This window comes from Martes martes (assembly GCF_963455335.1).
Source record: "Martes martes genome assembly, chromosome: 3".
In the NCBI taxonomy this organism is placed as follows: Eukaryota; Metazoa; Chordata; class Mammalia; order Carnivora; family Mustelidae; genus Martes; species Martes martes.
The window spans coordinates 152,808,609-152,834,895 of record NC_137890.1 but is presented as its reverse complement, the minus strand read 5'-3'; the positions used below and the strand labels follow the sequence as shown (position 1 = coordinate 152,834,895).

The following is a 26,287-nucleotide window of genomic DNA, read 5'->3' as shown; positions in this document are numbered from 1 at the left end:
TGAGGTCAAGACTCTGGGTCCAACCAGAAGGTAGAGCACAGAATAAAAGCCTCCTGGATCTGAAGATCATGAAGATTCCAGAAAGGGTCCTAAGCAAGGAAGGCACCACGGGGCCACAGAGAGCTGCCATGCTGGTGGGCTGAGCCCAGGTGTCCCTGCAACCCATGATAGAGCAGCCTTGTCCCTCCCCCTGGAAACAAAAGGGTGGTGGTGGGCTGGGCTGCACTCCTCCAGCCTGGGGTCCTCATGACAGCAGGTGCTATGGAAATACGACAGCCAGTAACACCAAACCCATGACACTTTCAATATACTTTATTAAAAAGTTTCTTTGTATAAATTTCCTAAAATTTTTAAAATTAAAATTAAACACCCTCCCCCACCCTGCACCAAAAAAAAAAAAAATCACAACATTAGAGGAATGCCAAAAATATTCTCTATTATGACTTTCTTTTCATTCTTTAATGAAGGCATTGGTCCCACAACAGTGCACAAAGATTTAGGGATTTTGCTTCCTTCTAAAACTAGGTCATTTGTTAGAGGCTTTAGAAAAGGAAAATTAGCTTGAAATCTAATCTAGGAAATTAGGGGAAGTTAAAAAAAAAAAGTTGGACTCTTGTTTCTTCACCATACAAGGCTTTCCATCTAAAGTCGTGCTTACTGGAGAGGGAAGAAATGAACCAAGCAGAAGTATACAGATAGCGGTGAAATGTGGAGTTCCATCCTAGACCTTACATGTGCCCGAAACAGGCAGAGTGTGAAACTCCAGGGGGAGTCGGAGTTTATAGAAATGTTCACATGAACACCGGCCATGGGTAGCTATTACACGACGTTCAAAGTATACGATATAACTGCCCGGAGACAGAGAGGGTTGGGTCCACAGACACATTTAGCACCATATTGATGGGTCATGCGGCAGAACGGCTCCTCCCAAGTTCGAGTGTAAATCAAAGCAGGAAATGGAACAGTGCGAGGATGTCTATACCCAGAGCTTCTACAGAGACGAGTTGCAACGGCTGACTCCTTCTTCTTCAAGAGGTATGTGCTACTAGTCGGCCATGCTTAGGTCCCCATGGCAGCGATGACTCCAGGGTTGACGAGCGCTGAGCGTTGATGGACGGGGCAGATGGGGAAGGGTGAGAAAGAAGTGCGGGGGAAAAGCCACATTACTGACCAAAAAGGACATGGTGTTTCTCACGAAAATTGTCCTACAGCCTCTGGTTTTCCTCCCTCATCTCGCTTTTTTGCTGAATGTCTTTCACAGCTCACCTGGCCCTCCCTGGCCCAGGTTCAGGGCCTCATGTGCAGTGTGAGCAAGTTTGCTGCCTTGCCCGGCCCCAGGGCCTTTGTGTGCACTGTGTTCTCCCTGTTCTGGCTCTGGCCAGGCTCTCGTGTCAGCAGTCAAGTTGGCCAACACCATGGTGACAGTGGGTGGCCCCAGTGTAAACCGCAGTGTTTAAAAGAAGCATAATTACTTAAAGATGAAGAGGGAGGAATAGTTGGGTGTGTCTTCCCTCATTGGCAAGAATCCAAGTATACAAATATATTTTTAGGAAATAACGATAATTCAGAAAATGAATTTCCTGTGTTTTATTTGAATTATCTTCCTTATCTAAAGATACCATCTACTTCCTCTGTCACAGCTCTCATAATCATTGTCATTCAAATATCTTCACAAGGTGGAAAATTGGCCTGGATCTCTTCTCTGACTTACAAAAGCCACAGACACAAAAGAATCATCGGTCACTTACCAGGAGCGCAAACCGTTTCACATTCTTTCTGTGAATTAAATCTGTTTTCATTGCCACTGCAGCCTCCATACCAGAATCTCATGCAGCTTTTGGTCTCCACATCATAGTACCATTTTAACATGAATTTTCTGCAAGTTCCTTCTTCTTTGGGCAACTTACATATGTCTTTAATAACAGGATGAGAAAAGAGTATTCATTAGGACACACAAGGGACTATGCACCCAGTGCAGGGGGCTGAAGGTCTCGACACAAGGCTGTCAGAGCAAAGAGGAGAGTTTTGAAGAGGGAAACCCTCTTAACCTCGCCAGGTCCTGCCTCCACTCCTGGCTGTGGGATGCATGTGATTCTCAATAAAGGCAATAATACAATGACCTTGATGGAAGAACCTCGCTAACTTCCCTCCTATCCCAAATGCAAGCCATCATTATCAGATAATTTCAGATGAAATGAACTGTGTTTTCTCTTTCCAGTCACGGGGTCATTTGTTTTCCAGTTCCTTCGCTATTAAAGTCCCATGGAAGGAACTACATCTTAATAAAAACTATGTCTTTTTCTACTCCTTGGCAAAGTAGCAACTACGCTCTGTCACTTTATTTATGTCAAAAATAAAGCCATACATTTCATGACAAGACAAGCAGATGGGGAATAAAAGTTAAAGTGGAAAAGAAAAATCCTTTTTGAATCTGTGCGTTTGTGTGCATGTGTGTGTGTGTGTGTGTGTGTCCGAGGGCCTTTGAGAGTAGCCAAATTAAACAAGTAAAAGAAGTGTTACCACTGATCTAAAACCCATGATGGCAAAAATGTCACAGAGCAAAGCTATTTTGAAGACACAGAAGCATTCTTTTTCCAGTTAAGGAAGTTTATGTTATGAATGCATACTTCTGAAACATCCAGCTGCAAAGTAGAAGCTACACTCTCTCCATGATGCCTGGAAAGAAAAGTTTACAGCCCTTCCACAGTAAAACGTCTGTTTACAGAGTTTTCTGGCAAACTCCAAATCACACTGGGAAAAAGAGGCATTACTGTCAACCATTACCCAAAAGTTTGAAAACTGTAAACCTTCCTTCAACAAAAGTCCCTGGAGTGGATGATGCTGCACGTTTATGGGAGTAGCCAACGTGCCAGAGTCACGGGGCCCCCCCGCCCCGCAGGGCTGACATCTCTATGGGCCTCTGTCCCCACCCCTGTGGGTTGCCCTCAGCTGCAGAGGTTGTGAGCGTCTGCAGATCTGATTGCACCAAGAAGTAAAAGATAAACCAAGGTCTTGGACTAGAGAATCAAAGCTTGGGTCAACCATCATGGACCAGACTCAGAGGTACCCATGATTGAGGCTCAGCATTGGCCTGAAACACTCTCTCATCACCTGGGAAGGCCATGGTGCAGACACAAAGACTGGGGGTTCCACAGTATCTCCTAATTGTAGACCCTCTCAGAGGCCCAGAAAACCAGAAGGTACTTGGAAGAACCAATGAGTCCAGAATAAAATGATGACAATTTAGGAAAACAACTTTTTTCCACTTGAAAAAAGTTTTCAGCCAACTGAAGGAAAATGCCCGGCTTTCCAGAAATGTCATGCAGGGGACAGAGCAAGGCAAAATTATTCTACCACCAAAGTTTACCCTTTGTTTGCCAGTGGATTCCCCTATTAGTGGGAAGCTCAGACCAAATGATAACCTTTCCCCTCCCCTCTCTCCCCCCTAGTATCCCCTGCATGGCTAATGTTCATTCCATCTTTGTTCCAAATGCTCTCAGTCCTGGCCACCTGTGTTCGGCTATTCTGTTCCCACTCTCCCGCATACTCCTGAAACGGACACAAGTTTTCCCAGACCCAAGGACACACAGCTTGAGGCCACCCAATGGAAAGACACTCTGCTCCCTGACTGGTTGCTTTCTGGCTTCCTGGGATTTGTGCCCTTAATGTCCAGCCCCAAACTCTTGCCCTTGTATCCCACTCTTAGTGCCAGTGATGGTCGCTGCTAAGACCCCATAGGGTTTACCAGCATGGCACAGGGTGCTGGCACTGTGGACATGCAGAAATCTGGTAGAGCAAGAGAAATGTATTCATGAGGGCCCACACTGTAAAAAGACTGAAACATGGGATTCTTCATCTTTAAGCATGAAATGGGATGTTTGATCCTTAAGAAGCCTTGTACTTTTAAATTCCCATCATCTTGGTTTCCGAGACACGCCAGGCAGACTGCACTCACCAACGCTGTGTCTATGCTAAAACAACCATTTAAAAGACACAAAAATAAAAATGTCTTGTGTCCAAAGACGTGTGGTTTGAAGGACTTAATCGAGCTTCTCCCCAGAACAAGTCTTTGGACACAACAGTTGCTTACAAGCTCTCTCCAAAATGAACACAGCCTGGAGGGAGCCTGGGGTCCTCTCCAATGTGAGAGTGTGGTCTGGCTGCCCGTGTGCTAATTTTCTCTTCCTTATATTGAGAACCCAAGAGGAGCCAAAAGGACAACAGGGAGTGACAATGGTCAATAACCATTCCTGATCCACTTTTGCCCAGAATAATGTAAATACATTTCATCTTAAAAGACAGACTTGAGGAGCTGCCTGATGCTGATCACCATCTGGTGAAACTTTCTGGTGAAATAGTGACTGGTCACTGGGCAACAGTGAGCATCCAAACACAAGGAGAAACAGAGACCAGCACAATGTCTAGAAAACCCTGCCAGGGAATCCCAGTTGTTCACAGAAGCTTCAGGAGCCAACCTAGGAATCCTAGAACATAACCATGGGGTGCAAGGCACCCTCAGAAACACAGTCTATTTTTGTTACAAAGACATGTGCGCGTTCAGGCGTGTGCGAGCGTGCCCAAGCATCGTATTCATGGAAATCAGGAAAGATATTGATCGGGTCATTAACAGTGGTCATAAGCATTGCAACGAATGTTTTCTTGTGTTTTCCCATATGTTGTAGATTCTCAACAATGAATACCTATGATATTACACTTTGAAAAAGAAAATGCATTCCACTGAAAAATCTTGCCCTTTTTTTTTTTTGTTGTTTTTGTTTTTTTTTTTTTTGTTTTGAGATTTCTATAGTGTCTAAGAGCAGCATTTTAAAAGTTATCAGCTTGGACATCTTCCAAACCAACAAGTGACTGGTATTTAAGTGCTTCCTTGAGCAAAATTGGTGTGTGGAATGGAGGGGTGGGTGTTCATGCTACAATTGTAAATATGTGTAAATATGCTCCTCGTTGATTTAATGGTTTCAAACATAAGGAGGTTTAATAGACCTAGCATAGTTGATGCCAGGGTACAGAGGAAACTTTGTATTTTAACCTTATTTGGAACGTGACTGTGGTTAAGGTTTGGGGGTGGGGTCCTTTGCTTCTTTACATCTTGATCAATGGATTTTTATTTTTTAGCATTTTGATATTTCACAATTTAAAAAATGGCAAATGCCCTGTGAGCCTCCTCATAACCCAAACATTGCCATTGATACAGACACATCCTCACACAACAGCAAACCCACAGCCTTGGAAAGCCTATTTCTCTTCTACCAAGCAGGGAAAATATTTATAGCTGTTTAGTTGACCTCAATCTGTGAGGTTAAGTTCATTCTATAAATGAGCATTAACATAAAGTCATCTATTTTCCTCATTATGCCATTTTGTGCCAGCCAATGTGACAGACTGGAACACAGCCAGCCAAATGCTGTATTTCATCCAATCTAAGATATGTTCATTTCAATGTGCACTATTATTTTATATCCCCCTAAGTAGGACAAAACACTGTCAAAAGCATGCCATGTCATCAACTGTGAGTCATGCTTCAATTTCAAAAGTGTTACTAGGGGAAAATATTGAAACTTAGAATCAATAAAATAAATAAAACATTGAAGAACTTCCTTCAGAGCTATGTGATTGACTCACTAACACCTGATCAAAGTGGTTATTTCTACAGATTGTTAATTTCTAGAATAATTAAAAAGAATGTTATACATTCGGGGAGTTATCTGGGCTCTCTTCTGCATTGAAACTTCTCCAATACATATGGGGCAAGCCAATAACTTAGGATTCTCTTTGTAATATTGGAAAAAGTAAATTTTCTGAGAAAGAACTGTGTGTTGTTTAGAAACTTTGGAGTCTTGCTGTTAGCAGTGATATCCATAGAAAATATCTATCCAAGTCCTCTTTAGCCAAAAACAAGGATGAAGGAAATGGGCCCAAAACCTAAAGCCAAAATTAGCAACTCTGTAGCAGTCCCAAAGCTAGCCACAACAAAACAGGCACAGGCATGCCTACTGGTTTTAAAGGCAGTGAGAATTGCTCAAAGATTGGTTTAGTTGTTGCTAACTGCCCTTACAGGCAGCAAATGCATCACAGAAAAGTGGATGTGATTCTTTTAGATTCTGAGAAAAGCATAAAATGGGATGGGATTTTTTGGAATGTGGGGATTTGTTTTGCTTGGCTGAAGAAAATGCAAGTACTAACCATTTAAAATGGAATTGTGTAATATTGCAAAGCCTAGAATCCTGAGTGGTGAGTAATGATGCCATCGGTCTGTCACTGTCATCAACCTTCCCCTCAAAGTCCAGGCCTTCCTGGTACACAAATACTCAATGCTGAAGAGGGCCAGACCTTATCTGGGGGACAAAGGATGCCCTCACTAGCCCCTCCCAATATGTCTCTACATCAAACAAAGGAGTGCCTAATAAAGGAATATCTGTTAAGCATAATTTCTAAATTGTCCAACATTTGCCTATGCCAACAAAAAGTCAAGATGTAAAACTGCTCACTCTTCTTCCTCTCCATCAGATGACATGGACAGAGGACTTTACATTTCATAAGGATTCACCCACAAATCCCTACACAGATTCAAACACTGGTCACCATGTGTTCTAAATCCAAAGTGCTAGGCTATAACAAACTACAGTTCCTTAAGGTAGAATCAAACCCCAGAGAATTTTTATTCATGGAGGTTTAAAAAAAAAAAAATAAAGACAAGGAAAAGTATCTAACATTTAATCCTGGGACATGGACACATCTCTGTAACTACAAACCATGTTTCTAATTAACCAGTTCAATTAACTACATTCATGCCAACACATAAAAACTAGCTTTTAAATTTAATTTTGCTTGCATTATCAAGAAAATACATCTTTGGAGAAATACTGCATAGTATGGTAATTGATATTTGGATGCAAAATACACAAGCCACTACTGGGAATGAATACAGAGTATATATATATATATATATATATATAGACATATAATGTATTATCTACCCCAGGGATACAGGTCTGTGAATCATCAGGCTTACATATTTCACAGCCCTCACCATAGCACACACCCTCCCCAATGTTCATAACCCAGCCACCCTATCCTAACCTCCCACCCCCAGTTAGTATATTTTTAAAAAGTTAACTTTATAAAGTGAATCATTATCACTCTTTTTCTACCTGCAAAAAATATGAATGTCATAGAAATGTTTTTCTCCTTGGGGAAAATTCCCAAGAGGACTTCATTGTAGCAGGGCCCCAAGAGGACTTCATTGTAGCAGGGAAGTGGGGGAGGGGAGAGGAGGCTGGGAGAGAGGGGAAGCTTTCACCTCCTGATTCTGACTCCCAATTCCATTGTGAGATTTAAACATTTCACAATAAATATCGAATTGGTTTCCTTCGAAAAGAGCTCCCCAAAATGCCGTGCACATGCACACCTACATACATTCATTGAGCAAATGTGTATGAAGGGCCTTCTCCAGCAAAGTGCTATTTTCTTACTGTGGGTGAGGGGTGGTGACTGAGGGCCTTGTTCTTGAGCATGGCATGCTGTAGGCAACTGATGAATCACTGAAACTAATGATGTACTTACTATATGTTGGCTAACTGAATTTAAATTTTCAAAAAGCAAGTTATATCTTCGCACTAACTTGAATCCCTAGCTGGGAAACACACGGCTATGCATGTGCCCACGCAGGGAAGGGTTAAAAACCTCTAAGTTCTGGGCTTGAGGTTACATAGTAACCACCATGAAGGAGAAAGCTTAGGATCATCTGTATCTAACTACTTGTAACCATGAAAGACTCACATGCCCCCCCTGACAAAAACCCTTTTCCCTGCCACATGGTGAGAGGAGACCTAAGTGGTAAAAAGGTCTGGATTAAAAGGACTTTCTTAAGTCTGAACCTATGACTCAGTCTTAAACAACAAACATAACAGCCCAGCCAGATTCTTGTTTAAAGATTACATTGTTTATATTAACTAAATACTGTTTATATATTTGTGTCCCTTCTGGACCACACATAAGAAAACCAGAAACACACCCAAAGCTCACCATGGAACTTACTCTCAGTCATTTTCCCTCAATGAAGCACTGGATTTGCAGGAATTTTGTATTTCCTACACTCTGGGAGGGGTAGCATTCCCAGTGAGGGGGGAAGCAAGAGCACAGTGACTTTGAAGTTACAATTTCTGTCCTGACCATATCTTGGGGGAAATCCTAGTGAGTTCTTTGCAGCTTCTGTCCGAGCTCAAGCGCCATGTTGGGAACCCAGTCACCATGCAGGGGACTGAGGCAGGGAGCAGGAGTGGGTTAGGAGCTGCGGGTGTCCCAGTGCAGGAGACAAAGGCTCATTCACGGTCTCCTGATGCAGGACCTAGAAGACTGCTTCTGTGTAGAGACTTGGGTATCTTCTCCATCCCTAACCCTACTTCCCATTGTGTTAGTTTGAGTTGAAAATTAGAACATTAAAAGTTTGTACAAAATCTTTTTCAACAGCCCCTAACAAGTTCAAGTTTAAATTACCCAGTCTACCTTGAATTCCTGAATCGTTCCCACAAATTTAGATGGAGAGAAGAGAATGTCTTGCTCTTCTGTCAATCCTTCCAACAGGAAGGCTGCAGGAGTTTGAAAAACACACGGCTGTCTCTACCACAGACCTATTCCTAAAATTATGTCCAAAAGCGAGTTATTTTAAATACTTTTCAGTTATATAAGTTATTCATTGGCTTAGAGTATACACATAGATGTGTATAATAGTTCCACAATTCCTGCTGTGACTTGGTTTCTCTCTAGTAACTCTTGATGCCACATGTCAGTCAGGTTGCAGCTGAACTAAGGATGATGGACAGACAGATGGACACAGAGGTGGAGACAGAATATAGATACACATACAGATACAGATAATAAATACAGCTGTACACACAGACATGGCTATAAGGGAAGTCTCTTGATGGAATAGAATATTCTAGCAACAGAGAAGATTCTCTTCAGAAAAAACTAAAAGAATCAAGAGGTCTCTCCCCTCAAGTGCCCCAAAGAGATGGATGTGTGGAGTCAGAAATCATCCAATTTTGTGTAAACACAGATGGGACAGGACACAGTCTCCACAGAAAGGGTAAGATGAAGAAACAGACATCACTTTAAAAACTTACAAAGGAAAGAGAAAAATGAGGAATCCTGAAGAAAGGCCCAGAAAGCAGTGGGCCGGGGCTTCTGGCAAGGTAGTGCATACAGAGGCTTTTAAATCCAGCCCCAAAGCAGCAAGCCTCAGTAAATACCTTTGGTCAGAGTCAATTACAGAAAGAAACACTGTAAAGAGGAATGCCTTCCTCCTCGGGACAGTGGCCAGTACATTAAAAAACAAGGACTTGTCCCCAGTGAGTGGAAGTCTTTGGCTTTGGGGCCCATAAAACAATACAGTATGCAAATGCCCATGAAATTTTGACTTTGGATATTGCTGCCAACATCTTTTGCTGGACACCCATAAACAGAGTATATTAACTGTATCAATAACCCGTCTCTCATGAGTGAACACTCCAAGCACACATTCTGCTGAATGAGGGCTGAGGTCACACAGTCGCAAGGTCCCACTGCCCACGAACAAAAGCATGTAAACAGCTCTCTGTTCCAGAAACAGGTACAACCCACTACTGATTGAAATGTGCACACACTCAGGCTCAGGCACGCAGACACGGGGATGATAGACTAACGCAGGTTGTGTGCTAGGGAATTAGGATCAGAATGTCAACCCCAGGGGTCACTTCCAAACCCACTAATTTCACATGTCCTAATCTGTTTTGTGTTCTTTTAAGCAGTTGTTATTAGATTAAGTCACTGAGGGGGCAAGTTCCTATGCTTCCAGCATCACAAGCCATAAATCAGCTCCAACCCCAATAAGAGTAATAGGGGAATCTGATCAAGAGACACATGAATTCTTGGCTCCAGCCCCAAAGCAATTCCCATCTAGTTTTCTTGAAGAGTCTGGTGACAGGAAAGGAAAGTGACCATATGCAACTTGGACTATGCAGAATAAGACCACATTGGGCCACAGAGAGCCCATTGGGAACTTTCCCACAGAAGTCAGGCTTGCCTAAGAATTAGAACCCCAGCAGACAACATAGAATCCAGGTTTCAAAGGTTTGAGAAGGTCTGGAAGGAGGCTCTTAGTGCTGTTAATGGACTTATTACTCTCACAACTCACCTGTCTCACCACCAGCCACCGGTTCCGTGCTCACCATGAGATTGATGGTTGAACTAGAAGCCGACCTTGCTTGTAGAGAGGGAAGCTGAACTTTCTCTAGAAAAGAAAACACGTGCAACCAGTAGGAAACCCAGAAGCTGAAGGGCTTAGGAATTCTCAGGGACCGAGGCAAGCAGCCTTTCCAGGTGAACAGCTCACATGAGGGCAAGACCTGCCAAGTCTCTACAGACACTATGGACGTCTGTCGTTGGCAAGTTCCACTCATCTCAACAAGCAAATGGAGAAATCTCTGAAAATTTCCCACATAACCGCTTCTGCTTCCATCCATGAAAAAAGAGCCCTGGGGTTGAAGGGTCTTTGCACTCCAATCTTCATGGATTACATGGTGACTGCTGGGAATTCCCTTTCCTCAGGCAGAGTTCCTTGATCTTAGTGACACTGACCCCAGGGAAAGGAATGTGGACCCCTCTGCATCCCAGGAGCAGCATGGGTCAAGAAGGGGGTTGGGGGAATCTGGGAGAACTCTGAAAGGTCAGGGGTGGGAATAATAACAGAGACTAGAATGCATGCATGAGTAGGTCTCAGGTCTCGGTGCCACAAAGGAGCCAGGGGGACAACGGGACACGGAGGGCAGAGCCACGGAGGGCAGACCCCAGCATGGTGAACTAGGGAGGAGTGCGCTGAGCCCCATCGCACAGTGGCCATAGACATCCCATGGCCTTGAGGTGGTAAGATTGCACAGACTCGGTGACTCTGAGGAGCCAGAGTCTCGGTGGTACTCTCCACGTATGAACGTGGAGACATACTTCAGAAACACGGTCATGGAGGGGGTTCGAGACCCCAGCCAGGACCCGTGAACTTACTTCTTTCTCTCAGAGTAGGGGCTGCCCTTGGGCCAGATGGATCTGGCTTCCTCCATGAAGTATCCCAGGACCCCAAGGGCAGGGCAACAGTTCCCCAGGAACCCCGCCTTCCATTGTGTTAATTTCTTAACGTGGGCATCCCCCAAACACACCCAGGATTTGCTCTAACCTTGTTATTTCAGATTCAGTGAATCAGAATCATCCCCTTTATGTCCCATTTGAGGTTGCACATGGAAATCGGGGACCGACTGTTCAGGGATGACCATGTACTCACTTGTGCTGAAGCTTCCTTGGTAGGTGGCTCTGACCTGCGACTTCAAGTAGCAGACCACGGCCACATGGTACGTGTGGCCGGCAAGCAGGCCCCCAATGGCACGCTCCGTCACCGACAGGTTCTGCCGCAGCACCAGGGACTGGTCATGGGCCGAGGTGACGGTGAGGTCATAAAAGTAAGGGCTGGGGGGCTCGGGCCTCTCCCAGCGGAGTCTGGCGCTGTTCTCGGTGATGTCAGACACCTGGACCTCTCGGGAAGCCTTCACTGGAAGACAGGTGAAGCAGAGTGCAGAGATAAAGCTTAAAGCCCCACATGACTGTGACACACAGGTGACAGACAGCAATGGAAAGAGATGACTCGGCAGGCAACGGAACAGAAAGTTAGGTGAGCAGGGCACCAATTTCTTGTTCAAGCTCCTAAGGAACATTAGTGTTGGAAGCTACCAACATCCATGAAAGGTGGAATGCATTTTCTCATTATTTCTCAGCAGGGTACAAATCTATTCCTTTTCTATTGAGAATCGCTCCTGTTCAGGAAAGACTTTGAAAAGACACAGGCAAGCATTCAAGACAGAATGAGTCCCATCATTTAAAATACATGAAGTCACGAAACTTTAGAACATGACCAGAAATTATTCTAAAGGAATCCCTGCTTCCTGTCTGATCATCGAAGGAAGACAATTTCCACCTTTTCACAAACATATACATTCTGCCTTCACCTTTCCGTATGGTTTGTGGTTCTCTAGTATATTCCAGCATCTGGAGGAAAGAACAAAATAACTAACTCTGGGTCTCGGGAAGCCCACCCATCCTCACATCTAACTCCATCTGGAAGGTGTGTCCCCCATGGACAGCATTAGCACATATTCAGTCTCGGGGGGAAGGCTCTGAGCTGCCGGTCAGCTCAACGGAGCACCCCGCAATTCCCACAGCGTGCTGCATGGGGCTTTTCCTGTGGGAACGTGCTTCTGCCCCACCCGGAGGCAGGGTTCAGGGCTTGGCCGGGGCAGGGGGAAAAGAGGCAGCAGAAGGTGGGAGACTCATCCCACCTGCTCTTTGTGTGGAGCTCACGAGCCTCAAAGAGGAAGAGAAAAACTGCTTTCTAACAGAAAAACAAACAAAAAAAAAGCAATGTTTTGATAATTGTGTGCTCTGACCAGCGCCTTCTCAAGTACATCATCTAGAGGTACAAATCCTGGATCAATGACTGCATTTCACTTGATTTATAAACAGGCTTCAGGGGGCATGCCGTGAACACAGGAAACAAGGATGCCCCTCGCTGGCAGCCCTGAGCATGCTTTCTTACCTGCAGTCTTAGCAGGGACCGGTTTGGTGGCTGGTGGTTTGGCTGCCTGGGGCTTGGGGGTCTCGGGCTTGGCGGCCACCTGTCTGGCTACAGTGGGGGGCCTTACAGCAGCTGGCTTTGGGGCCACTGACTTCGCGACTGCTGGCTTTGCGGCCACTGCGGGTTTGACTGTGGCTGTCTTGGTGGCCTCAGGTTTGGTGGCTACGGGCCTTGTGGCCACGGGTCTCACAGCAGCTGGTTTGGGCGGGGCTGGCTTTGCTGCAGCTGACTTTGAGGCGGGCAGGTTTACCACAGTCAATGGCTTGGTCGTGGTGGTCGCTGGTTCTGTGGTGGTCACTGGCTTTGTGGTGGTCACTAGTTTGGATGTAGGACTTGAAGTTACATTATTCGGGATATTTCTGTTAAAACAAATTAAATATCATTTCAATCCATACATAGTTTTGCCTGCTCTCTAAAATTTACAAAAACATAATTCCCACGAGTTACACGAACTTTGCTGCTTTATCAAAACGCATGCAGTAGTTTTTATGTTTTACGGATAATATCGCATACATTAAATTCCTTCCTTTTAGAATCTGTGCCACGGAAACTATATTGAAATGCATATAAAGTAATAGAATCATTAAAAATGAAGACTGTATTGCACTATAAATATATCTGACATCTTGCTTTTAATTTATGAGACATAATAAATATTATGTTATTATCATTAATATAATAATTTTTAAAATTGACGAACTAAAGCATATACACCAAAAATTAAATGAAACCAGTTAATAGCTACTCTCATTCTAAGAAAGTATCCACACAACAAAATGCCGTGTTGAGCTCCAAGTAATTAAGTCAGCATGTGCTTCCCTTCCCAGAGCTTACTGTGTATATTTGTTTACATTATTTTGCAGGTGTTGTGGTATTTTCCACAGTTTTTTGATCTATTACAAATCCCTAAAAAGCACAGCCACATAATCAGATGCAACAGCCCAGACCCAGGTGTCCTTCGCTCATTGTCTGGAGACAGACTCTCACTGATTCATTGTCAGCCACTGCTCTAAGGCCCAAGCAGCGTATGTCCAAGGTGATGTCCTACAACTTCAAACACTAGGTTATAGTGTTCATTCTGTTTTCCTGAAGAGAAGGTAGAGGATGGTTCAGGGAGTGTTTGAGAGAAATCACAAAGATAACTAAGACCAAGAAGAGAGCTTCTGGACCTGGACAAGCAGGACAGAGCTCACAGAACCCTCAGTGGCGATGGTCAGTCTGCTCAGCTGAGCACGGAGCCTGCCTTCAAGGACAAGGGCAAGAGCTGGAAGATTTCAGGGGTGAGAGATGGAGGTGGGTTCTCTGTCCCCACTCTGGAGGTCAAGCCAGGAGTAAGCCCCACACTAGTTTGTCAAGGATGTCAAGTCCACATCCTCTGGGTGCTACGGTCAGAAAGCTCTCCTACCTAACAAGCATGACAGTCTGTGGCACTCCCTTGAGGGGGACAAACTGCTGGCACATTGCCTGGGCTCAGTTCCAGCCACCATGTCCCCGTCACCTCACCCTATGTCACATGCACACAGCCCACTTCTCCATGCTGGAGTTCGTACCACAGATGGAGCTGGGCCAGCATCCCTGTGGGTACAAGTTCCCCAGCCCCCACCCTCTCGTTGGCTTTCCCAGCAGGACACGTACGTTGCCTCCCAGTGTTACCACCATCACCTGTGTTATTGTAACACTAATCATTTTAAGATTTGGAGCCCATTTTTTGGTTAATGTAGCCAATCCTTCTGTAGGATTGATACCAGGTGTGGTAGGCTGTTTTACCACATGGCCCCAATTTCCCACCCCTTCTGCCCCCATGCCCTTCACAATGGGCTGTGACAAGGCCTCCCAGGGAGTCAAGCCCCCAACTCTTGAATCTAGCCTGGCTGGCCGTTGGACATGCGTTGACCAATGGAATATGGCAGAAGTACCAGTGTGCTGGCTCCAGCGCAGGCCTCAAGAGGCCTCATGCCGTCTGACTTCTCTCTTGGAACCTCACCCATCCACCTGGAAGCAAACCCCAACCTAGCCTCCTGGAGAAGAAGAGGCCACATAGAGCAGAGGGGAGCCAAACAGCTGAGACCATCCAGACACCCATCCACAGCAGACAGGCTGCTGACCACAGACACAGAAGTAAGCCCAGCTGAGGCCAGAGGACTGTCCAGCTGAGCCCAAGAAAAACTGCTAACCCACAGAACTACGGATTAAATAAATAGTTGCTTTCAGCCATTAAGTTTTGGGGAGTTTGGTCTGCAACCAAAGCAAATGGATACAACAGGTTGGAAAGAATGTTCCACATGACCTTTAAGAAGTCACATTTTCTGGATTTCATTGTCTTTACCCATAAGGTTAGGCATTGTCTGGGGGACTTCTGCATTCTCTCTACACTGTACTTTTCAAGACAATTATTATGATACTTACAATTGTTTGTGACCAAACTTCACAGGGTTCTTAATTGACAGTTGGTCCCCTTGGAACCAATCACACTCTTTCCTGATATCTGGGGACAAGTAAAAAGCATTTTCACCTGGAAAGAAACAGGAAAAAAAATTTTTTAAGATTTTATTTATTTATCTGACAGAGAGCCTGACATGGGGTTCAATCCCAGGACCCCGGGCAGGGATCATGACCTGAGCCAAAGGCAGATGCTTAATGAACTGAGCCACCCAGGAGCCCCAGGGGGAAAAAAAAATTAAGTGCACATGAGTCCCATGCAAATTAAAATTAATCTGCTAATGAGTTAAATGGATCACACAGCAGGTAGTGCATAAATATTTGTTAAATTAATTCATTCTTCCAGACAAGTTACATCTAGTAAATTTAAACATTAAGCACCATGGTCCTTGACCCATAAAACATCTCAAGCCAAAATCTTCTGTTTGGCAATATTTGGGTGATTGGATTGAAGAAAATATTTACCCAATGTGAGGAGGAGACAGGAATAGAAGAAAAATAAAACACAGAGTAGAACAAGTTCCAAGCTCTTGAACATCAAAAGGTAACCAAATTACTTCTAATGTTTTCTCAATGTTGTGTTTAATAAAACTTTTGTTTTTAATCTTCGGAAGGTAGTGACATTGACCCCGGGGTGAACTTGCTGCCTCACTTTCGCTTCACGTTTTTTCTTTAATGCTTTTGAGGAACAGGCCTTCACAAATGTGAACACGGTTTTCATGGACCTCACCTTTCCCATGAGTAATAAATTCTCTGTACATACATGTTCATCCCTAACTTCTAGAGCTCCCTCAGAGGTTAGATACTCTCCCATGCTGCCTTGGGGCTGGCTATGTACTATGCCGGGCCCTGGAGCACAGGAAAATCAATGCATCTCCTCAAGGACCATCCAGTCTGCTGGGAACACAGGCCACGAAGGAATAACCAGCAGGCCATGGAATAGACAAGTAAGTAGTGCCCAGGTTAAGGATGACAAAGCCTTGGGAGTGGGGAGCATTCATGGTGAGTAGGGGCAGCTAGGGATTTGCTTTGAAGCTGAATGTGGGTTTGTCACTAAAGCGGGGAGGAGATTCACATCAGCAAAGGTCCAGGGTTTCCAAGTGTGGGGGTTGTGGCTAAGCCCAGATCAACACAAGGCTTTTGAGGAGCTTCCCCACTTATGATGTCATGCACAATGTACACTTGACCCATGTTCACTCTCAGGAACACAGGGTCTATAGCTGAGAGATGCCAGTCCAATGTGGCTGAAAAAGTGAGTGAACGAGAACAGGATTTCCATGTGTTCACAGCCAACTTGGTTTCTAAGGGGTGTCTGTGACATGGTAGGTGTCAATACATATGTGTTGGATGAATGAACAAGTCAACATCAGTACACCAGACATATTCTCCATAGTCCCATGTCCCAGAGAGCCCAAGGCTACGAGCTGGCAGGAAGCCCTGGACCAGCCCACACTGTCTGATGTAGGACTTACTGCTGACAAAGGATGGTAACAACCTCCCAAAGCGCATCAGAGGCTCTTCGTTGAGTTCAGTCGACTTATCCAGTAGTTTGAAGAAGACGTCATTTGGCTCGCTGGCAAAGCCGTATACCTCCTTGATGTTCACCTTCCTGCCGATGCTGAGAATCACGAAGAAGTAACCCTTGCATTTGGCCTGCAAGATGACTCTCTGGGCCTCTTCCAGCTGCTCCTTCTCCACCTCACCCGTCAGCATCAGAACCATGATCTTCAGGTCCCGTGGGTTGGGGGCGCTTTCAAAGACGTTCTCTATGGTGTATTCAATGGCGCTGCCCAGGTCCCTGGTCCCCTGAAGCTGTGTCATTCTGCTGTGGAGAAAGTCCACCAGCTTCTCCTTGGAGCTGTAGTCAGTCAGGGAGAATTCCACCTTCACGGGCGGCACGCTGGTGTTCCCCACAGACTCATAAGGTGCATGCTGCACAACGGCTACCCTGGTGAAGTGCTGGGAGGCCTTGGGGTCTGGGCTGAGGTCCAGCTGTCTGACCAGGTACCCTATGTACTTCCTCATTTCATTGAACTGGAACAGAGTGGTGGACTCAGAGCTATCTAGGATGAAAGCCATGTCAATGTCCGCATCGCTGCCAGCCGCTCTCCTGTCCCTGAAGGAAGGCCTCCAGCTGCCAAATCCACAGGATGGGTCAATGTTGCAGATGTCTAGAAAGAAGCATGGAAACCCATTTACTCTGTGACTCCCACAGCAAGATATTGTACGTCAGTGTGCTGAGAGTCGGAGGTAATTAAAATCGTCACATAATATAGAAGCCCATTTATAGCTTGATGCCATTTTGTGGCCAGATTTCAGTTCTCATCATCTAACCCTAAATGAAACAAATCAGGAAGCTAAAGTCCTTGTTAGTACACTATGGGATTGACATTAGAAGAAGAGGAAGAGGAGGAGGAGGCAGTGGAGGAGGAGGAGAAGAGGAAGGAGGAGGAGGAGAGGAAGAAGGATGAAGAGGAAGAGGAGGAGAAGTAGAAGAAGAGGAGGAGGAAGAGGGGAAGGAGGAGGAGGAGAGGAAGAGGAGGAGGAAGAGGGGAAGGAGGAGGAGGAAAGGAAGAGGAGGAGGAGGAGGAGTGGGAGGAGGGGGAAGACATAGGGAAAGGAGGGGGAGGGGAAGGACAGAGGAGGAAGAAGAAGGAAAAAAAGAAAAGAAGAGGAGAGGAGAGGAGAGAGGAAGGAGAGGAGAGGAGAGGGAAAGGTAAGGAAACTTTCTTTGCCACTCTTTGAAGAAATGTGTTCCAGAAAGACACAAAGACCAACAATTGAAATCTGAACTCTAAGGTCAAACTGTAAACAAAGCCGACTTTTTCCTTTATTTCCTATGAAATTAATCATTTCCTAACAGAGAGAAGCTCTGTTTGAGGGGATCCACTCTAAATATGGAAGCTACCAATATAGGAATTACACTGGTAAATGTGAGGCTCTGTGGCTCTTCATTTAACACAACGCCTTTCCATGAATGGCAACTATTCATTCAAGTGTCACTCTATGGATAGCACGCTTTGTAACAGATTTCCTGTTAGAGAAGCCCCTTACCCAGGCAAACATGACACGTGAGGACATTCTTCAGGAAGTCCGTGAGATCTCTCCTAGCAGGGAGGACGAGCGCGTGTCCCACCGCTGTGTTATTGATCTGGTTGAAACAAAAGGAAATGGCTGGTAGGAGTGTCCATGGTAAGGAACTACTTGAAATGGAGCTGAGGAAGAGAGTCACCTCAGAAAAATAAACCCCCCAACAGATTCAGTATCCTCTCGGGGGTTTTCTTGGTACCCTTGATACCTTATCAGGATCCTCTCGGGGGTTTTCTTAGAGAGGAGCTACTGAGCTTAATAGGAAAACAAGGTTTTCTTCTGTACAGATGAGCCACAGTTCAAATCCCACTGCTGCCCTTTCTGTCAGGCCTGGAGGAAAATCATTTAACCTGTCTGGGTCCAGTTTCCTCAGCTGCAAAATGGGGATAATGGTAAATTCCCTCGAGGGGATAGTGGGAACATGGGTAATATGGCTATTTTCAGCAGCAGTGCCAGCCACTGACAAAGGGTAGCTCCATCTGCTCCGTCTCTCCCAGGTCCAAAAAGGGATATAACGGCAAAGCAAGTAATAAAGTCACTTCTAGAAGATTCAAGAAGCCCTGCTCATCATCGTGGTGCCTAGCACAACATCACTAAGCAGTTATTTAGTAAATAATTAAATTTAATTAATGAATGATTAATTGACTTTTCTAACTTGCTGAAACAGTGTGGTCAAGAGCCATGTAGTTCTGGTCCCTCAGCCCCTGTGAGGGAAAGTGTACATAAATGAGCCCTCTTACAAGGGAAGACAGCTGGCAACCACAGCTGGCTTCCCAAGCTCAGTGCTCTGGGCTCAAGACAGGCTGTGGTTTGGCAGAAGCAGCCCCAAGAGATGGCACCAATGTCCAGACTGTCTTTCACTGACATAGGCAGTGGTAGGACCATAGAAACCCCAGTCTGGGAGAAAAGATGCTAGAGACCATCCCGCCACACCCCACATTTCACTGGCGAGAAATCTAAGACCCAGGCAGGTTAAGTGACGTGACCATATTTTTTATGGTGACTTGAAGCTAGAAAGTGTGTGTGGGGTGGGGGGTAACGGAACTAGGGCTCTTTCCCATCATGCCCACCCTCCACTTATCTTGAGCAATGCTGCCAGAATTGACACTGAATAAATATTAATTGATTCATTTGCCAATTACTATAGCAATTATTTCTATTGTTATAATAATTAAACAAGCTAATGACAAGGGAGCACTTTGTAGCTTCACAGTGAAGGCTAAGCCTTGGCCGCCATCCAGGCTGAGGAAAGGTTTAAAGAGGGGCATAGATAGGGGTGCTAGAGTCATTGATGTTGAAGGGAGATCACACTAGAAAACTGTAGGCCTCAGGGTCAGCCCTGGGAGATGCTTCTCCGGCATGTGAGGAGGGACACAGTGGGAATAAATCACAGGCATCTGGATGTTGCCCTACAGCCAGCCCCATTGGCTGTTCTGGAAATCTCACTCAAGTAGTTGCCAATCACAACAACCTCATCCAGGAGCTTTGGGAAATTCCGCATGAACTCATCAAGGAGGCACAGATGGGTCTGAGAACCTTCTCGGGGCCCAAGAAGAACAGAGGGAGGTGCCAAGGACACCCACATGGCACAGACCTGTAACGCATTGATGAGCTGCCGGTCCTCCTGGCTTGTGAGGAACAAGGGTGTGATCCCTGCATCTGAAAGCTTCAGCACGGCCTCCCTGAGCTGTGGGGTTGCCCTCGTGGGCTTATTGCTGAAGAAAACAGCCACCTTCCTCATCAGGAATCCATTCCTCACGCGCTTAAATGTGTTCCTGGCCACGAAGGACATGGCTGTTTCCAGACTCTGTTGCTTGGATGTCAGAGCCACCTGAAGGTTCTTGATCTTGTCCAGGAGAACCGACTTCTTCTTGGAGTCAGCAAACCGGATCTCCGTGGTCACCTCGTTGTTGTAGGTGACCACAGCCACACGTGCCCCCCGTGGGCAGTTGCTCTCAGCAATGGTCAGATCGCCCACAATCTTCAGGAGCACATCCCTCATCCGGCTAAATGTGTCTTGGGTGACACCCTCTGAGGTGTCTAAAGCAAAGGCCAGCTCCGTCGGGAAGACGGGACATTCCAGGGGCCCTGCGGGGAGTGGGGATTTTCAAAGACAAATCTGACTTACTGGAAAAGGGGCTCTTCTTTCTGCAGGAGGAAGTCAAATGGCTGAAATCAACTTACCATAACAGCAAGCTACGAAAGAGAGGAAGAGAGGAGTGAAACATGTTTACTATGTCAGAATTTCAAATGTAAAATACAGAAGCGTGTCATGGACAAGAGAGAATCATGTACTTACGGCATTTATCTTTGATGCTCTGGACAAGGGCACATTGCTTTAAAAGGAAAGGAAAGAAGTGTGAGGGGGGTGGAAAAAAGCCTTACAATGCAATGACTGGAGCTGTATGCATGCAACTTACATCCATGGAGTCCCCTCTGTTGCCTTTGGGACCCTGTGAAACAAGGAAGGAAAGGATGAGAAGCCAGGCAGATGGGCGGGACCACCAGCGCAAAGGAACCACCCTCCAATCCCAGAAATACAACAGAGGAAGCAAAGGTAGACCTTGGCTGACCTTGAACCTTTCCAGGCTCTCCCTATAAATTTGACTTTACTGCTCAAGGAACAAAAGAGAGACAACTTTGAGGGCAAAAGTGTTTCCCTTGCAAGATAAGTAGTTCTACATTTTGGAAACCTGGAAGTTGATGACAAATCAAAGGGATTGCACACTTAGGCTTGAGTCTCAACACAGAAGGGACAGTGAGGAGTCACTTAGCTAACCCTCGGCTCCAGGCGGATTCCACCTTAGTCAAAGGAGCTCCGAGGATAGACCCACAGCGACGCTTAGCCTCTCGTCCCAATATGTAGCCATCCTGATGTCAAGCAGTCCTCTTGTGAGCCAGTCAGGTGTCTTCCCACAAGACAAGTGACTGGCTTACTTTTTCCCATTAAATGGTTCACTTTTTAAAGGCAGTAATCACCTGATTTGGCCTTCACCTTCACCAAGTTCAACCTGTCTTAGTCCCTCAACATTTCCTTGTAGGAGTGATTATCCATCATTCCTTGAACCTCATTAAATTTCATGTTGGGAGACAACACAGGGAGAGCTTCAAATAAGAAAACAAAGATATTCATAGTGAAGAGACATAGTGGAAAGGCTGCAGAAGGTCACCCTCCAGGCCCCAGGTGGCCGGGCACTCAAGGTTTTTAAACCACAAATCCAAAGCTCTCCCGGGGATTTTATAAACCAAAGGAAGAAGACTGCAAACCAACATCTGACATAAATTATACTAATTCTGCAAGATGCAACCAAGAGGTATTAAAACTTGTACTTTTTTTTTTTTTGGTCCTGTACACAAACCTCAAACAAACCTACACCAGTAAATTATAAAGGCAAATTACAATATACCCTAGACCACAAGGTTCCACAAGAAACTTCTTTTTAAAGTTTCTTGTAACTCTAAAATTCAAAAGCTCTTTTCTCCATTGTGGTATCAAAAGAAAAGTGGTTAATTTAAAAAAAAAAAAAAGGCAGTAATGACAAAAATGCAGCAACCCGCTCTATGATGAGAGGAAACAGTGGAAAGTTTACAAAGAGGCATGTGGAGAGCATTCTGTCCCAGTGGCTTGATCAGAATTGGGTGGATACTCACAGATGGTCCTGGATAGCCAGGGTCTCCCTTCTGCCCAACTGCCCCTGGAGGTCCTGAATTTCCCTAGAAAGGGCAGAACAAACACTTCTCAGCTGTGGCAGAAGATTCCCAACTCCTGCAGGGGCAGCGAAGGTGATCTAACCCTACATTCCCCTTCACCACGAGAACTCTCTCACTATAAGATGCTTCCCCCAGAACCATTAATGAGGACGTACAAGAAACCAAGAAATGACAATTAATCAGGTCATTGTTCAGTGGAGACAACCAATCCAATGTTTTAAAACCCTACCTTCAATCTTAAAGGGTGTAGTTTGACTCTTCATTGAACAAATGAACAGGATAATATGATGGTTTTCTCTAAAAATAACAGTTTCCCACATCTAGACCACAGTTTGTTAAGTCAGGACACAGTGCAATCTTAAGAGGATGAGTAAACATCCACTGAAGAGAGTCATTCAGAGCTAAAAGTAGCTTAAGGAAGAGGACTCTCATGATGGGGAGAGGGGGAGTGTGCAGCCTAGTGATCCTTGAGATCTTTAGAGGAAGGGGTTCTTGGGGCCTCCCCATAAGGACAGCATTGCTGAAGGAGGACAGTGCAGATAATCATGGAGGGTCCAGAGGACACTGGTCTAGGGCTTAGGATTCCTTTTCTTCTACCCTCTACTACCACTAGCCCCACTGCAAGTGAAGAGGGATAATCACCTCACATGTTCTCATTCCCCACCTGCATCCAGGTGCAGACAGACTCACCCTTCGGCCTCTAATGCCTTTGGGTCCCACCGCTCCACCTGTCCCCGGCTCACCAGGGGCACCCTGGGAAGAGAGCCAGAAAGAGATGCATTAATATCTGTAACGGAGAGTCTAGCTGAGGGCCTTGGGCATCTAGACCACACTTCCCAAGGAAGCCAATTGGCTCACTCTGATTTACATTCTGCTGGGTTTCTAGTACATCTGTGTCCTTCGCAGAGTTGGCCTTAGCTTATTGAACCATAATGACAATATCATACAGATCCCAGCATTTTAAGTTTGCAAAGCACGTTACTGCCATGTCATTTCATTTAACCCTCACTGTCACCTCCACGTAACAGGGGAGGGAGTACCTCAGAGAGGTGGGGCCTTCCATGGGTCACCGGTTAATAAGCGGCTGACCCAGCACTGGCACCACGATATTCTGGTTTTTAACCCATGATCGTACCAGACTCAGCCCCAAACAACGGTGATGTCCCACCACTAGGCAAGTATTTATTTTGCAAGTATTACCTTTGAACCTGGGTATCCAGGGAATCCTCTTTCTCCCTGTAAGAGATAAATAAATAACTCAATATTTGGTCCCAATTTAAAGGCATCTAAAATAAATTATTCTTGAGCAGGAAAAATATATCCCTGGAGTCATCAAGAGAAAAAATTCACTATATTACAATAAAATTTTGGGAAATAATTCTTAAAAAGTACAAGCTGTCAGAAGTTCAAGAAATCTAGCAGATACGCACTTTTTTGCCTCTGCGTCCTTCATTGCCAACGCCATCTCTGCCATCATCGCCCTGGGGATGGAAAGAGAGCATTACTGCGGGCCGCCACTCTGGGCAAGGCACAACCACCTCTGTCTAGAGCCCTGAACACAGTGTCCTTGGTTCCCTGAAGTGTTCCCAGATCGGGGAAGTGTTTCTGCTCCCACTCCATCCTCCAGGTGCAACAAGACTGAGTCTGTACGTAGACTTAATGGACTCCTTTGGCAAAATGGTGCTGGTGTGGTACCATTGTAAAGAACAACGGACAGCCACTGGGAAAGACAGCATTTGGGTGAAGAATCAAAGACCCACTGAACTGAGACTCTTAGAAAGCCATCCTGACTCTCTGCATCTAGGAATTTTTGATTCTCCTTCAAAGCAAACACATGGGACTCAGTCTTTCATGCCTTCCCAAGTCTCCTGTGCTCAAACCTTGTCCCCTCCTCTGTAGCCCCCTCCTCCTTCCAGTCGTGCCACTAGACTGCCTTCCTTCCAAACATCCCCCTCCTATGCTCTCAGATATGCCCTGTCAACAGCCCCATGGAAGACTTTCAGAACTGGACTCCATCAACTATTTCAAAAGAATCAGAAGATTGCATGTAAACTGTACATTCATATCCCTAAAACATATGTAGAGCATGCTCCCTAGTTCATTTACAGCTTTAAGTAAACATCAACAGCTGAAGAGCCATTGCCCAAAAATGTATGGACACAGAATCAAGAAGAGATTTCCTTCAACGGTCTGAATAGATTTTAAAGTTTGATTCCCCACCCCGCCCCCGCTCCTGAAACTTATAATAACAGAAATGGATCTTTTAAACTTCAGTTTCTTGTAGAGAAATTGCACACATGCAAAAAATATTTTAAAGTTTGGGATTATAAATTAGAGAAATCTGGTCCATTTACAATGTTTAGGTATACCACCTCATTTTTTAAAAAATTCTCCTTGTTCTGTAGACATCTTTTCCCTGTAAAGGAAATGTATACTACAAAATTATTGTTACTGAGCAGATAGATTATCGTTATAGATTATTTTTAAATGATACTTCTAAATGAGTTATCAAAGTAATAACCTCCATTCCTAGATGTCTCGTTCAAAGGAAATGGTTTCTATCTGGATCAAGACCTGATCAGATTCAACTCCATTTTAGCCAAAGGACATTTATTTCTTTGCAGGAAAGCTCTACCCAGTCATGGTCACAAACCATTTGCAGAACCAAAAGTGAAGGTGGTTCAAGATCCACTGTGTCCCCACATTCTTAGGGGAAAAAAGTGTCTTCACCCACTCTTCCTGATGAAATGTAACTTACTTGGAAATTGATTTGCTGTTTATAAGAAGGTTTCACTGTGTTCAATCAGATCTCCAAGGATACAAGAAGCAATGATCAAGTTCCCTCTATTCAGAAACAACCCGATTTGCGAGGATGAAGCCTGGCCCAGAGCAAGGTCCCCACCTCCTCGCCTCCCACCTTTCAACGAAGGGTGAGCCACAGCACATCATGACCTTACCGTCTCCCCTCGGGGGCCCCGGCTCCCGACGCCTCCCTTTGGTCCTGGCTCTCCAGGCTCACCCTACACACAAGAAACAAAGCTGAGACAGCCGAGGGTCCAAGGCCAACTTAAAATGTGATTCCAAGCCCTCTGTGCTCTACACAATGCCGGTGGTGAAGTTGCCACAAGCTGCTAACTTCTAGATTCTGATAAAAATTATTTTTTAAATTGCAGCGTTAGTGTGCAGATTTGCAGAAAAGAATCCAGGAGAGTCTGTGTTTGCTCCTTGCATTAACCCAGCACAGGGACATGCTGGCAGGGAAACGAGAAGGAGAAACAGGAGGAAGAAGCCAGGAAAGTCAGTGGGCACTGAATTCCGGGGGACACCCAGCCACACCAGCAAGAGATCCAAAGATGACTGTGCATTCCCATGAACACATTTCCTTGACTGAGAAAATGCTGCCTTTTCAGACTGGTTCTGATAAACTGTGGTTTCTCCTCAGGCTTATGGAAAGTCTGTTCTCAGACAGCCTCTGTAGAACAAGCTGCCGTTATCCAAAACAGTCGGGGATTTGGGGCTCCTGGATTAGCTAAATATGGCCAGCGCTCTCTGTGCGTGCTCAGCCAGTGTTTAAAGAATGCGTGTTCAACGCAGCTCTGATGCAGTGCTAAGCGCCTCCAGTCTGCCTATGGTGAGGAGCCACGTGCCACCGCATGAAGAGATCAGAGAAGCCCCAGCTGCTGGCAGGTCCTGGCCCCAAGAGAGCCAGTCCGCTGAGTATAGCCCACGTGTTTCCTTGAGTGGGGACAGGACAGGGATCCCCCCGACCAAGCCGGCTGGCGACGGGGGAAGCTGGGCACACGTGAGGCAGCGGGGGTTGAGAGTACAAGGACAGATGAGACAGAGGCTGCGGGGGAGGGGGCTGTCTGGCTGGTGCTTGACCTCAGGAAATGAGCTCTACGTTTGTCAAGACAAACCTTCCTTCCCAGGGGACCGGTCCTGCCACGTTCTCCAGGAACACCCGCGGTCCCTCCGCTTCCCTGGAGCACAGGGAGAGGAGTCCGTCAATGAAATGTTTATGAAATGTTCACACACACCCCCACCAAGCCAAAGGGCCTGAGCCCTGCACCCCATCCCGCCGCGCTGAGTGCCAACTATGGTGCCAGAGACCTGAATGTAAGCCTGCATGGACAGGACTTGTGCAAATCTAAACCATCAGGGTGACCGTGTGACACAAGTGTCTGCAAAAGGACCCATGCCGCTGTAACCACATACCCCAAGTCCCCAACTAGAGGGCCAGCACCCAGATTTCACCTGCCTTTGTTTCCCTTTGCACACCTCCATGCCAACACCTGCGTGTACAGGTATGGGGTCCTGTGGACATGTATCCATTGATGGAGAAAATAAATAATGAGGAAACATAGCTCTAAAAAT

At 45.6% G+C, this 26,287-nt stretch overlaps 1 protein-coding gene across 1 annotated transcript in view; it reads right to left on the bottom strand.

Annotated features, from left to right (window-relative positions):
* Window positions 1-290: 290 nt before the first annotated feature.
* COL6A3 (collagen type VI alpha 3 chain) overlaps window positions 291-26,287 on the bottom strand; it is a gene marked incomplete at its 5' end in the record, with an annotated part of 63,010 nt that continues 37,013 nt past the window's right edge. The window contains 18 exons of the mRNA XM_080799422.1: window positions 291-1,100; window positions 1,749-1,913; window positions 10,193-10,288; window positions 11,330-11,593; window positions 12,635-13,032; window positions 15,080-15,185; window positions 16,585-17,283; window positions 18,167-18,263; window positions 19,797-20,290; window positions 20,387-20,398; window positions 20,502-20,538; window positions 20,623-20,655; window positions 21,854-21,916; window positions 22,604-22,666; window positions 23,114-23,149; window positions 23,344-23,394; window positions 24,871-24,933; window positions 25,831-25,893. Coding sequence (XP_080655548.1) covers window positions 1,060-1,100; window positions 1,749-1,913; window positions 10,193-10,288; window positions 11,330-11,593; window positions 12,635-13,032; window positions 15,080-15,185; window positions 16,585-17,283; window positions 18,167-18,263; window positions 19,797-20,290; window positions 20,387-20,398; window positions 20,502-20,538; window positions 20,623-20,655; window positions 21,854-21,916; window positions 22,604-22,666; window positions 23,114-23,149; window positions 23,344-23,394; window positions 24,871-24,933; window positions 25,831-25,893 — 2,781 coding nt within the window. The 3' untranslated portion in view covers window positions 291-1,059. The remainder of the gene's footprint in view (window positions 1,101-1,748; window positions 1,914-10,192; window positions 10,289-11,329; window positions 11,594-12,634; window positions 13,033-15,079; window positions 15,186-16,584; window positions 17,284-18,166; window positions 18,264-19,796; window positions 20,291-20,386; window positions 20,399-20,501; window positions 20,539-20,622; window positions 20,656-21,853; window positions 21,917-22,603; window positions 22,667-23,113; window positions 23,150-23,343; window positions 23,395-24,870; window positions 24,934-25,830; window positions 25,894-26,287) is intronic.